Source organism: Pelobates fuscus, chromosome 2 (genome assembly GCF_036172605.1).
Source record: "Pelobates fuscus isolate aPelFus1 chromosome 2, aPelFus1.pri, whole genome shotgun sequence".
Lineage (NCBI taxonomy): Eukaryota > Metazoa > Chordata > Amphibia > Anura > Pelobatidae > Pelobates > Pelobates fuscus.
Genome location: NC_086318.1, coordinates 431,456,654 through 431,471,638, shown reverse-complemented (window position 1 = coordinate 431,471,638; position 14,985 = coordinate 431,456,654). Strand labels below are relative to the sequence as shown.

Genomic DNA, 14,985 nt, shown 5'->3' with positions numbered 1-14,985 from the left:
GATGCTGTGGACTACATCGCTCATAATGCTCTAACAGCCATAAACATCATGGGAGATTTAGTTCACAACTTCTGGAGTTCTGAAGGTTGCCTGCCCTGGCAGCCCTGTCCATGCCATTGACACACTAACATTAAAGTAAGCAGGATTTTCACAATGAGCACACGGTTATATCGATTACTTAGCATGTTATCATATCTTGCGTGGAAATTTCCATGACAATTAATGGCTTGGCAATGAACCTAATTTAGGATGAAATGCAGAGATTTAATTTAAGATGAAACACATAGCTGAGAAGATATCAGAAGGCAATCCTTGCTGGAGGCGCAGGAAGGGGTTAATGTGAGCTCTCCCCCCGTGCTGGGGAGATCACCTAATTGATTTGACTGTGAGGACATCGTGCCGCGTTCCTTTTCACTCTGAGAGCGTGTGTGTCTCTGAGAGCTATAGGAGCAGGTTTCTGCAGGTTACACAGTTTTTTACACACGCGGCCGGCACAGTGAGAAATCAAGCTTTCTTCGTTTAACGTGGGCTTTGCCGGAGAGCTTGTCAGGCAGTAGGGGGTGCTAAGCTTTCCCAAACAGCGTATCTGTGCCTGTCATTCCGATCCTAGTAGTAGTGGATAGGATCCAGTGCAGTGCCTTCTCTGGGGTCACATACTGCTTGATGTGTCTCTCTGACACCCCGTGCACCCACATCCAGGCTGACACCCCATGCAGCCACATTCAGGCTGACACCCAGGCACCCACCTCCTCCAGTGTGCTGGGAGTGAGGAGCTCTCGGACTTTACCCATGAACATCATCAGAGTATCATATCCGTCACACTCACAGGGGCTATGCAGGGGGCAGCAGGGGCTCTGATGGCCCCCCACTTTTAATGAGTGCCCCCCTTTCCTGGACGATGAGGCGGATGGCTCGTAGGCTTGTTCTGGGTGTTGCTGGCTTACTGTGGATCGCTGCTCTCATCTTCTTCTTAGGGGGCAGGAGGAAGTTAATCCAAGTAGAGGACTCGGATAGGGATACGGCAAAGGTAAGAGCTGCACCTTCTCCCTGGGGAACTCGCACCTCTTAGTACATAGCGCTGCTCTGCCGTAGTAGGCACTCAGGGCACGTGATGGGTTCTAGGTAAACACAATACTCTGGGAAGAGCCCAACATGACTAACTTGGAATGGAAGTTACTGTATCACCCTGTAATTAACGTCTGGCTGGGTCTGAGAGGTGTGAGAGATACTTGCTATTATTGTATAGGATACACCCACGACCTCTCTATACAACACAATGCACTGTATTCAGAGTTCAGCTGAAACTTTCCTGGCAGGGATAGTATTCAGGCACAATGTGTCACTGTAATTATTATTATCATTATACAAAGAGATAGCACCAACATAGTCTGCGGTGCTGTACAATAGATTGGGTCACTAATTGTTATTGTATTTAAGGCACCAACACATTCAGTAGTGATGTACAATGAACACTAATCTGTCACTGTGACAATGTGCCACTGTAATTATTATTATCATCATTATATATAAATATATATAGATAGATAGCACCAACATAGTCTGCGGTGCTGTACAATACAATGGCACTAATTGTTATTTTATTTTATAGCTCCAACACATTCAGTAGTGATGTACAATGAATACTAATCTGTCACTGTAACAATGTGTCATTGTAATGATTAATTTACACGTAAAGCACCAACATGGTGTGTAGTGACGTACACTAAATAATAATGTGTCTCTGTAGCTGTAATGCAGCAACATGTCGTTTAAATATTAATAGGTGGCAGAAAACCATTTAACAGTTTCAGAACCAGAGGAATGGACAGTGACACTGCAATAGTTCTAACCTCAATCTGTTCCCCAAATCACACAGTGGGTTAACCCAGGCTTTGTAGCCTTTGGGGGCGTGTCTGTGAGAATCCTCTGTCACCTGCACTTATAATGTTGTATCTCATGAATAATATATAGAAAACCCACATAATTACTTAATGTCAATAAAGACAGATGGATATATATAGACATAAATTTATAGATATTAAAAAGGACCAGCTGAGGACTTTAACCCCTTAAGGACCAAACTTCTGGAATAAAAGGGAATCATGACATGTCACACATGTGATGTGTCCTTAAGGGGTTAACCCATTATGCGCTGAACTTTAAGCCATTATGTGCTACACTTTAACCCATTATGTGCTACACTTTAACCCATTATGTGCTGCACTTTAACCCATTATGCACTGGATTTTAACCATTTTGCCCTGAACTTTAACCCATTATGTGCTACACTTTAACCCATTATGTGCTGCACTTTAACCCATTATGCACTGGATTTTAACCATTTTGCCCTGGACTTTAACCCATTATGTGCTGCACTTTAACCCATTATGCACTGGATTTTAACCATTTTGCCCTGGACTTTAACCCATTATGTGCTACACTTTAACCCATTATGCACTGGATTTTAACCATTTTACGCTGCACTTTAACCAATTATGCACTGGACATTGGCAAATAAAACAGTGTTCCCCTCTTAGCAGATTTTACATATAATAACTACATGGATTCAATATTTATTGCTGAAGTTAGACAGTTATTGATTCCTTATTATACACAGTGCAATCTTATTATACTCAGCAGGTGGGGCATTGTATATGATATGTAAATATGTAGCACATGTCCCAGGTCCCCACGGGGTCTATTTATATGCTGTAGCTGGTTATTGAAGGGACTGCAGTGACTTAATATTTGCTCTCACCTTAGCCCTTCCACCCCTGCATAGGGCAGGCGGTGGGCTAAACTGAGCCGTGCCGGGATGCAGGAACAGAACTGATGAATAATGTATATTGGCAGGATTCCCTGAAATTGCTGACGGATGCATGCCTGCTCCTTCTTGGGAAGCATCACTGTATAATTAGGAATTTTATTAAACCAACAGAAAGCGATATCATCAGCTTGTGATAGCTAGGGAATCATGGCATTTGTAGTTCAGCAACATCTGGGGGGCCGCAGGTTGTACAGCCCTGTTTGGCAGGGTTTATGTTACTTTATTTATTTTTTAATGATTTGAGTACAGCAAGCTAACATACAATGTGATGTTTTTTGAGATCTGAGTTATTCCTTGTGTTTGTTAATACATTGTGTTCAGCACAATCTCCTGGCTCTGGTTTGATAACTCTGCAAATTAAAGTCACTTGCGAGATTAGCAGTTTTGGTTTTGTGTTTCAACATTAGCGAATGTGATCTCTGATAGTGGATTAACTGTTAACTGGCATAGTATGAGTTAAAAGACACGAGCTGTTAGGATTATTTACCAAACAATAGTTTGTGGATAACTGACAATGGAAATCAAACATTTACACAAAATTAGCTATAATGCTTTTTTTTTTTTTAAACTCTTCAGTAATAATTTAATTTTACAGCTGGGTTGATATAACTGAACATTTTGAAATTGTGCACTGTAACAAGTATTCCTGTAAATGTTGCTGTTTCTTCAAATTACTGATGTATACACGGGCCAGGTTATTCCTAATTTAAACATGTACCACCACAACCACAATAAAATAGTTTTTTTTTGGTTTGTTTTGAATTTTTCCATCAATGACGTAGAATGTAAAACCTTATACAGGAGCACCCATTGGTTGTTTGAGGGGTATATTTACTGAACAGTTCCTTGCGGCACGATGATCTATGAATAGCGAGATAATTCAGTGACTTAACATAATTTTGTGCGTTAGTTTAGCCACCGCATCACTGACTCATTTAAGACACTCGTGCTGAATAAACACACTGTTCAGATGATGCAGAACATTTCATTCATGGTTTAAGATGGTCTGGGGATCTTGAATAGACTATGGCTTATCCGTATTAAAGCGACAGATAGGTAACAGATGTCAAGCAATAGTACAGCTGAGTTGGCTAAAAATCTTTTAAAACATTTGATTTGGGAAATTTCACAAAACTATTTTTGCTTACGTTGTTGAACAGAACGTCAACTCAAATTCACTGTCTAAGTAACAGAACCCAGGCCTCGCTGTTTGACAGTGAACTTGAGGTCACAGAGCAATGTGTCACTGTCACTCAGACTAGCACTAACTAGTACAGTGTTATATTTAAGTTGGGTACTGGTTTCTTATTAGCGTGTCTTACAGTTAAAATCCCTAATTTAATGCCCATAACATAATTACAGATATTTCTCTGTCTTCTGACAAACTATCGCTTCCAGAAAATCCCATAACTTATCCAAAAATGATTTAAGATTGACAATTCACCTGGGGGGGAATTTACCTTTTGGCCCCCCCTGAAATATTTCTACAACCAAAATTGTTGCTTAGAGTCTTTCTTCTGATTTCATTTAGAAAGTTTTCAATGTATAAATATTGTGGGAATCGTTTTCATTCGGCAATGTCTGACTCCCCTCTGGTGATATCCTCGGCCTTCCTGTTTATGGGGATCACCAAGCTTTTCTCTGTCAATTGATTTCAAATAGATTGTGATGAATCAGGAATTTATATGATTTGACATGGAAATAGGAAAAAACAGTGTGCTTATGGCAATGTTTCTAGACTGTGTTTTCGCAGTAACTGCTGGAATGGCTAGTCACGCGTGTCTGAATAGGCACATTCCCCAGAGTCTGAAATACTTCTGTGGTCGCTCATTGAGACATTTGAAATGCTGTGGGATCTATTTGTTAAAGAGCTAATTGCCGATATATGGGGATCAGCTTGGAATACTTAGTTGGACATTTAAGAATTAAAAACACAAACAAACCTAGCTCTTTATTAAAGATATTTTCTATTTCAGCTATTTAGACTTACATTTACAGATTGGTTGTCAACATAATTACCTGTTCAGTGAATAGACCTCTGTGAGTGTTTTGACATTGACTTTTACCGTTATACAATGTGAATGTATTGTGTTAAATGATGACAGATACCTACTGTGTAAACAGGGCTTGCTCTGTTTATGTACAATATAAAGCATAGGTGGTTGTCTTTTTGTAGACTAGTATTATAAAGATGAATGTACGATTTTTAATAGTTGATCTCCAATCATACCTCCAGTTCTTAGTTTATGTTGGTGGGGAAAAGCAGCAAAAAGTGGACAACTTTACAAGTTGTAGAAGTTAATTCAGTTGGTTTTAGCGGCAAAAAATAAATTGTATTAATATTTAATATTCTTTGTTACAAACGATAGCGTGAGTACTATTGAAATCACCTCTGATGCAATAATATATCGCACAAGCCCTACGCTGACCAAAGATTTTGAGAAGTGCGTTCAGCGCTGATGCCAATACCTATCAATATTTCCATCACATAGATATGTGAATGAAGTCTAAAACAATCATTGCTTTAGGACACCTTTGGTTTTTTGTCATAGGTGCATGTCTGATGTACAAATGGTATTGCTAAATATAGCTCTCCCGTATGACCAGCAGATACAGACAAAGGCAATGGAAAATCATACATGACATTTATTTTTCTATAATGGGTTTATAAGAAAAATACATTGAGATGTCTAGTCTTTCTCTCTTTTTCGCTATATATATATATTTTTTTTTCTAGATAGACAAAGTAACATTTTCTATATAAAAAAAAACTATCTGTATATATAATAGTAAATACATATATACACTGATTAGCCACAACATTAAAAGACACCTGCCTAATATCATGTAGGTCCCTCCCGAGCTGCCAAAAGAGGCATGGACTCCACAAGGCTGAAAGTGTCCCGTGGTAGGTGGCACCAAGACATTAGCAGCAGATGCTTTACGTCCTACAAGTTACGAGGTGGGGCCTCCTTGGATCAAATTTCTTTCTTTCAGCATGTAGGTACGTAGCGGGGAATGTGGTGCGACTAAGAGAAAGGAGACTACCCCAATTCTCCCAATAATGACAAACAACGAATATTGGATGAAACAGGCCACAGCATTTATTAAACTTACAACTGTAGGACTCATCCGAACTTTATTCTTTTTCTTTAATTCAAATATAAATAAACATATAAATATATACATATACATACCATAATTAACATATAAATTACACTTATTGCCCTACAGCCTCCAACTTAAATAACCGTCCTTGCCAACGAACTTAACCAGGTGCCTATGCACCAAAACTTTACCCACTGGTGTCTCGCCTCCCCCCTCGTCCAAACCAAAAATTCCCATCATGTTAAATGCTCTACCACCAACTGGCTTTTAGCTCGGTGGGCACGTCCTATTCGGTAACTTAAAAGTTTACCTTACAGAGCAGGGGAGGTTGAGACCCACCATGTCCATCTCCTGACATTCCATCTGGTCCCCAACCCTGTTGGCAAGGACACGCTCCCCGCTAGCTGTGACGGAACAAAAACAGAAAATTAGGGTGGGTGGGTGGGAGGGAAGATGTTTGCTGGCCAGAATCCCAAAAGGCACTGAGGTAAGATGATCCCTGCCCCACTACAAACCCATAACCACTCCCCTAAACACATACAGGGAGTGCAGAATTATTAGGCAAATGAGTATTTTGACCACATCATCCTCTTTATGCATGTTGTCTTACTCCAAGCTGTATAGGCTCGAAAGCCTACTACCAATTAAGCATATTAGGTGATGTGCATCTCTGTAATGAGAAGGGGTGTGGTCTAATGACATCAACACCCTATATCAGGTGTGCATAATTATTAGGCAACTTCCTTTCCTTCGGCAAAATGGGTCAAAAAAAGGACTTGACAGGCTCAGAAAAGTCAAAAATAGTGAGATATCTTGCAGAGGGATGCAGCACTCTTAAAATTGCAAAGCTTCTGAAGCGTGATCATCGAACAATCAAGCGTTTCATTCAAAATAGTCAACAGGGTCGCAAGAAGCGTGTGGAGAAACCAAGGCGCAAAATAACTGCCCATGAACTGAGAAAAGTCAAGCGTGCAGCTGCCAAGATGCCACTTGCCACCAGTTTGGCCATATTTCAGAGCTGCAACATCACTGGAGTGCCCAAAAGCACAAGGTGTGCAATACTCAGAGACATGGCCAAGGTAAGAAAGGCTGAAAGACGACCACCACTGAACAAGACACACAAGCTGAAACGTCAAGACTGGGCCAAGAAATATCTCAAGACTGATTTTTCTAAGGTTTTATGGACTGATGAAATGAGAGTGAGTCTTGATGGGCCAGATGGATGGGCCTGTGGCTGGATTGGTAAAGGGCAGAGAGCTCCAGTCCGACTCAGACGCCAGCAAGGTGGAGGTGGAGTACTGGTTTGGGCTGGTATCATCAAAGATGAGCTTGTGGGGCCTTTTCGGGTTGAGGATGGAGTCAAGCTCAACTCCCAGTCCTACTGCCAGTTTCTGGAAGACACCTTCTTCAAGCAGTGGTACAGGAAGAAGTCTGCATCCTTCAAGAAAAACGTGATTTTCATGCAGGACAATGCTCCATCACACGCGTCCAAGTACTCCACAGCGTGGCTGGCAAGAAAGGGTATAAAAGAAGAAAATCTAATGACATGGCCTCCTTGTTCACCTGATCTGAACCCCATTGAGAACCTGTGGTCCATCATCAAATGTGAGATTTACAAGGAGGGAAAACAGTACACCTCTCTGAACAGTGTCTGGGAGGCTGTGGTTGCTGCTGCACGCAATGTTGATGGTGAACAGATCAAAACACTGACAGAATCCATGGATGGCAGGCTTTTGAGTGTCCTTGCAAAGAAAGGTGGCTATATTGGTCACTGATTTTTTTTGTTTTGTTTTTGAATGTCAGAAATGTATATTTGTGAATGTTGAGATGTTATATTGGTTTCACTGGTAAAAATAAATAATTGAAATGGGTATATATTTGTTTTTTGTTAAGTTGCCTAATAATTATGCACAGTAATAGTCACCTGCACACACAGATATCCCCCTAAAATAGCTAAAACTAAAAACAAACTAAAAACTACTTCCAAAAATATTCAGCTTTGATATTAATGAGTTTTTTGGGTTCATTGAGAACATGGTTGTTGTTCAATAATAAAATTAATCCTCAAAAATACAACTTGCCTAATAATTCTGCACTCCCTGTATAGCCAATTACTAGCACCATCCCCACACTCATACATGTGCCCTTGTCCGTTTAGCTGTGCTGACTCCCCAGGGCCTCATCCCAGAGATGCTCAGCCGGATTGATATCTGGGGAATTGAGAGGTCAAGACAACACCTTGACCTCTTTGTCATGTTTCTCAAACCATTCCTGTCTGCAATGTGGTAGGGTGCATTATCCAACAGAAAGAGGGCCACTGGCATCAAGGAACACAAATCCCATGAAGGGGTGTACATGGTTACATAGTTATATAGTTGTCTAGGTTGAATTATGCCACAAAAAGGGCAAAAAAATAATTCTTGACCCCATAATGGCAATGCGATTTCTCCTTGGATCAACAACCTCTTTACATACATATCAACTATATCCTTGAATATTCTGTTTATGCAAAAAAGCATCCACGTCGTTTTTCAAATCTATCTATAGAATCTAATAACACAACCTTTTTAGGCAGATAATTCCACACCCACATTATTGTTCTTACTGTAAATAACCATTTCCTCTGCTTTCATTGAAAACCTATCTCTTCCAGTCTCAATGGGGGGACATTGTTCCCCATAACTAATGTTTTCCCACCCCCTTACTAGTTTTGTAGCTTGCCTCTGCACTTCTCTTAGTTCTGCAATATCCTTCTTTAAAATTGGTGCCCAAAATTGTCCCGCATATTCATGGTGGGGTCTTACCATTGATTTGTAAATAGGCAAAATTATATTCCAAACCCCTTTTTATACACAAGAGCACCTTACTAGCTTTTGCAATGGCAGACCTGCATTGCATACTGTTGCCTAGTTTGTAATCTATAATTGTTCCCAAGTCCTTGTATTGTATCTCATCTACCACTTGTCTGCCAAGTGCCACAATTTATCTAAATCCCTCTGTAGAGGGACTATATTATGTTTAGACTGTATTTTCTCATCTAGTTTTGAGTAATATGCAAACACTGACAAATCCACTTCAATATCAATTTTAAATATATTAGTGGACCCAGAACAGGATCCTGACCACTTTGTTCATTTTTTTTTTAAATTTCCATTTACAGCTACTCTTTGGACTCTATCTTTAAGCCAGTGTTCCATCCAAAAATATATATTTTTTTGTCTGAACCAACTGATTTCAGTTTTACTATTAAACTTTTGTGTGGAACTCTTTCAAATGTCTTGGAAAAATCGCAGAAGATCAAATTTACTGGGACATCCTGATTTATATTTCTACTAACTTCTTCATAGAATTAAGTTAGATTGCCTTCTACCCATAGTGCATCCAGCTGCCATCTATTCCCCAGGTAAGCAATGCCCACACACCTGTCCATTCAACTGATTAAAGAGAAAATCATCAGACCAGGCAACCTTCTTTATCTGTGCCGTGGTTCATTTCTGATGTTCACATCCCCATAAAATGTGCTTTCGGGGGTACAGTTGTCACCATGGGCACTCTGACTGGTTTGCCGCTATGCAGCCCCAAACTAACCAGCATTAAGTTTTTCAGCAATATGAGTTACAGTAGCTCTTCTGTGTGATAAGACCAAATGGGATAGCCTTCGCTCCCCATATTCATCAATGGGCATTGAGCGCTCGTGAGCTTGATATCCTTCCTTGTACCACTTTAGGTAGGTACTAAAGCTTGCATATCCCACAAGACTTTTTGGAGATGCTCTGACCCAGTGGTTTAGCCAGCACTGCTTGACCCTTGTCGAAGTCACTCAGACCTTTTAGCTTGTGGCTGTTTTCACCACATGAAATTCAAGAACTGATTGCTCACTTGCAGCCTAATATAACAGGTGTATTATTGTATCTTTTGTAACAATTTAATCATTTTTATTCACGTCACCGGACAGTGTTTTTAATGTTGTGGCTGCTTATTGTAGTTTCTTTTGAATGTTTTCTTTGGTGAGCTGTACTACGGTGGTATTTAAGGATTGTGCATACTGATGGTAAAGTGGTAACTTACACTGTGAAGTTAAAGGCTCAGTCAAGGTACCATAACCATTTCATAGCAATGTAGTAATTATTGTTCTATTAGCATATCTCCCAACCTCTACATCTGGTAGGGTAGAAGGGACAAGCCAGTAGCATGAATTGCTCTTTTAATCACAGATAGAAATTCCTGGCACACAAATTGGCAAAGTTTTGGTCGGAACAGCCTTTGACAAGTCACAAACATTAACGAACAACCTGCATTTACACCCACACTATAATACATTCATGTGAGCACCGACCTCAGAGAGAGGTCAGCTATTGTCATAGAATAAGAAGGAGTGCAGTCCTGTCACTGTTTAATGGAAGTGAAAATAATCATGTCACTGGTGCTGCCCAAAGGGGGTGGGTCTGCACAAAGAATTGACAGGTCATCTTGGCATGTATACATGCCAGGCTGTCTGCCAATCATATAAGCAAACCCACTGTTTCAGTGCTCTCCGCCTTTAGTGTAATGATGGGCTCACGCTATATGTTTTTGGGGACAGTTCCTTGCTGTCCCCAAAAGTGGAACATGAGGGAACAAAGTCTCAAACAGGACTGTAATATCCGAAATGTTCTGCCAAAATCAGGATGGTTAGAAGTCGTGCATTAAGCTGTGGTCACCACCCTTTGGTTATTGGTCAAACTGTTTTCAAGTGATTTGACCAAAACTGAGGTTCTCAAGGCACCCTCAGATAGGCCCTGGCTATCTGGTCTTTTGCCATTGTGGGCCTTTCACTTTCATACTGAGCCAATAAGAATGAGAATTTGCCCCAACACCATTAAAAGAACAGACTAACTCTGAGAACCTGCCCATTAAAGTTGAAACTTTGACAATCTTCCCAGTTTACCTCGGGACTGTCCGTTGTCTATAATACTGTCAGAATATGCTAGTTCATCATGAAAAAACTAAAAATTGTCTATTTTGGTCTTAAATTTTACATAAATTTTAACCCCTCAATGACGGAGGCAATTGTACAAGTTCTGATCAAAACAAACCTGGAATTTGACTACATGTCTGCTCAACCAAAATTTACCTTTTTCATATTAATTACACCCATTCTACTTATATATCATTTTGTTCAGGTGAAACGTTCATTTCACAGCAAATATTCATATATGAAACATAATTTAATATGAATAAAATCTAAAAAAGTGTGAGAAATTAACAGGTGGTATTTTCTTAGCTCTGCATGGCATTTTATCTGTGAATGTCATAAAACTGTTAGCTTTTACTGCAATAAAATACACATATTTGTGTTCAGTGATGTTTCACCAGTACTACAGTACCCCCTATGTACAGGTTTCATATAGGGCAGCCTCCCCGGCTACCCATACTTACCCTCAGCCGGGCATTCTATGCCACCCTACGGCAGTAAGGGGTTAAAAATAACCCTGTTTGCACTTATGAATGTTAAACCCTTATGGTAACATGATAGGAAGAGTGGCTCGCTTTTATCCAAAATATTAATTCAGTTTTTTAGGCTGATTTATGTGCATCCTCATGTCTTACAGAAAATATCTCACTAGAAAATATGCAATATCCCAGTCAGGAGACTTTATTTGGTTTTACTCTTCATGGACTCCAAACACTCTGCAGCTTTCCATACAGTGATTTTGCAGTTTAATTCACCGTTTTGGGATCAGTTTCAGGCAGGCGGAAGAGGCATTCAGCATTATACAGTGTTTACAAACTTGAAGAGTCGAGCACATGAACTTAATCCCATAATGACCTCATTCTTCCTCATGAATTGTACGGTGGAAGAGTGAAGCATTCATAGTCAGCTCTTTCGAGGTCTACTACTCAACATTGTGAAAAGCTTTTCCAACAATAAAGGTGCAGAGATAAGAGAATCATACAGAGCCTAATGACTTCTTTTCAAAGGCGCGCTGAAAGAAACATAAAAGAGCATACATTTCTTGTCCTACACAGGGCCCATCTTCAAAGAACTGGAAGCCGTTTAATGCTTTGAAGGCCATGGGGCACACAAAGAAAATGCAATGCCCCCATTCTTGAAACTCACAACCTAATATTTTTTCCCTTTTCTTAACTCTAACTGAGCAGGAACGAGGAGACCCCTGAAAATAGAGAGTGGGCAGAGTTGTCCAAGGAGTGGGTGGAACTTAAGACCACTAGACCCCTCTTTCTTTTATCTGAGAATTAAGAACCACCCAGGAGGTTCAACATTGACAAGTAATTCAGAGAACTCTAAGGGAAGAGATTTCTCAGGTTTGTGTAAAAAGAAAATGTTTAATGTCCCACTGAAACACAGAATTAGATAGTATGCGAGTCTGGAAAGGGAAAGTTACATTTGAAATGTCTTTCAGTATGCTGGATACATTTAGACTGTGTTTTTACTAGATCCAGAAGCAAACTATTCTCAGATGTGACAGACCTCTTAATATACTTATGCAATTAATTAATTATATTATGTAGTGCCACAGTGCTTTAGGGGTCTGGAGTGTACAATTAATGAATAAATTAATAGTGATTGAACACAAAAATTATAAGTAGCCACAATCACTGCACGGCATAAAACAATATATGATCATATGAGTATATAACCAATATATAGGGTATGGCTAATAAATTATAATAAGAAAATATAAATCTATTTTTTGTAGGAAAATGGTTATGACGCATGGAGTGCCCCTTTGAAGTATGAAATTCAAATGTATACAGATTATGTAATATGGAACCTTCCTTAATAAAATGCGAATGAAACACAAAAAGTGTTGAAAGAACAGATAGCTTTTCAGCTTTGTGTTGATTATGAGAAACAGAGCTTTTTAAAGTGACAGCTTCCAAACCCCTTAGTAGATTCCTTTGAGAACCTGCTGTCCTGGGTAAATATTGCTGAGCATTCAAAAATCAGCCAATTATGTTTGAGTTCTACATACGTATACCACCAGAATCAAAGTTGACTGCAGAAAGAGCTGGGCGACAGGAAGTACAAAGCATGTTAGTTTCATATGACTGACATTCAAAAAAGAGCTTCATTCCAGCCCTCAATTCCTTCTCCGAGCTGGCCAAGTGTTTGTCAAATACTGACCTGTTGAGAAGGTGTGCTTCAGGGTGCCTTTGATTTTTTGCAATGTGTTCTCATCATATGAAGTGTAAGCTCCACATCGACAGGTGACAGGATCGGAATATTGAAATACATCCAATTCTGTTAAATTACAAGAAGGTTCAATAATTAAAATACAATTACTGATAGAGCAGTAGGTCTAACTCAATGTTAAACGGTGAACACACTTAAAAAGATATTTCATGCACAAATGTGTTGATGGTGTGTGTTTTAAATCAGGTAAGGAATTCACATCAAATGTATAGATTAAATTAAAATGGACAATCCAATGTAATTCTCTATCCCATATTTAGGAATAGTTTTTATTTTATCGGGCAAATAGCAATTAGGGGTTCCAACCATTTTTATGCTGTTTTACATGAACTGGGATTTAAACCCGGCTCCTCAATCGTTACTGGTTATAATCAGGGACGTATTAGCGGCGAGGCAAACCAGGCATTTTCCAGGGGGTGGCAAAAAAAGCCGCCCCCAAATGCCCAGGCAAATGTCTTGTTAGCCTTGCGGCTAACTAAAAATCTGGTTGGGCGGGCGGTGCTGGCGAGGGAGCACTTTCCCCTGAGCTCTCTGCTCAGCTCCCTCACGCGCCGCAAAGTGATACCGGGAGCCGGAATATGACATCATATTCCGGCTCCCGGCATCACTCTGCGGCGCGTGAGGGAGCTGAGCAGAGAGCTCAGGGGAAAGTGCTCCCTCGCCAGCGCCACCCGCCCGCCCAGCTGCCCAGCAGCCACTGGACCCCAGGAGGCTGGGGGGGTTGAGTTTTGTCATGCCTAGGGCAGCACAAAACCAAGATACACCACTGGTTATAATACGATGTGGAATAGAACACCCGAGCCTGATTTACAAACAGCCATATTTGGTTGTGATACACCTTCAATAAATATTAACAAAAAGCATGTCCTGCTACTGTATACCTCCTGTTTCCTCTCTACCCCTCTTAAACCCAAATTCCCAGAATTCCAAAGAGCCATATTTACTTCCAATACACCGACATATATATATCATCATTACATCTGCTAAACCCCTAAACCATTAATTCAAGACAATACATATTTTTCCAAACTCTCTGCTGCATGATGTTAGTTAATCAATTAATAAATATTAAGCTAAAAAAAACACGGTTTGCATTTCGAATTTACAAGTCAAATTTATTTCTTTTAATATATTTTTGTATAAACTATGTATTCGAGTAAATAGCAAAGTGAGTGAAAGAGATGGATTTTACACTGACATATTGTCGGAATGCCGAGAATCTGTCATGTATTTGTGCCCCCATCACTGGTTGTCTCGGCTGTCTCAGCTGACTGATTTCACAGTATGAATAACCTATCAGTGTTTGGATGAGCTCAAAGGCCATTTAATAACATTAAGATTAACCAAGTCCTCTCCCAGCCACACACTGCCACGTGGGTTTTAATCACTTAACAGAGAAAGATGTGGTTAACGGACAACTTGGAAAACTTGGATCTTGCAAGTCAGTAGTCAGCTCAACACCAATCACTGTTTAATGAACCCATGCGACAGAGGGTAATTTCAAAGTACACTTTGACATAATCAGATCCTATTCATAATCAACACTTAAAATCAGAACAAAAGGACAGCTCTAACTGCTAATCCCTGTTTGATTTGAGGTGACAAGCCCAGAATTCTACGTGATTGCACAGACAGTGTTATCCGTTTTACTGTTATCAGGGTTTATTGCCATACCCTTCTTTCATATATGATCAAATGCTGATTCCAGATTACATTATATTCAGATGTTTCAGTTTTAACCCTGTGTTTTCTGATAATAAATCTCAGGAATTAAGATGTTATGGTGCGAGGGGTTAAACTGCTAACGGGTGGTTTAACCCCACAGTGCTGAATCTGACACCCGACCCCTCTA

At 40.0% G+C, this 14,985-nt stretch overlaps 1 protein-coding gene across 2 annotated transcripts in view; it reads left to right on the top strand.

The window, feature by feature from the left end:
• Window positions 1-435: 435 nt before the first annotated feature.
• The window catches only part of GALNT14 (polypeptide N-acetylgalactosaminyltransferase 14), a 555,349-nt gene continuing 540,799 nt past the window's right edge, over window positions 436-14,985 (top strand). For both annotated transcript variants that reach the window (XM_063444081.1, XM_063444080.1), the window contains exon 1: window positions 436-1,027. In XM_063444081.1, coding sequence (XP_063300151.1) covers window positions 875-1,027 — 153 coding nt within the window. In that variant the 5' untranslated portion in view covers window positions 436-874. The remainder of the gene's footprint in view (window positions 1,028-14,985) is intronic.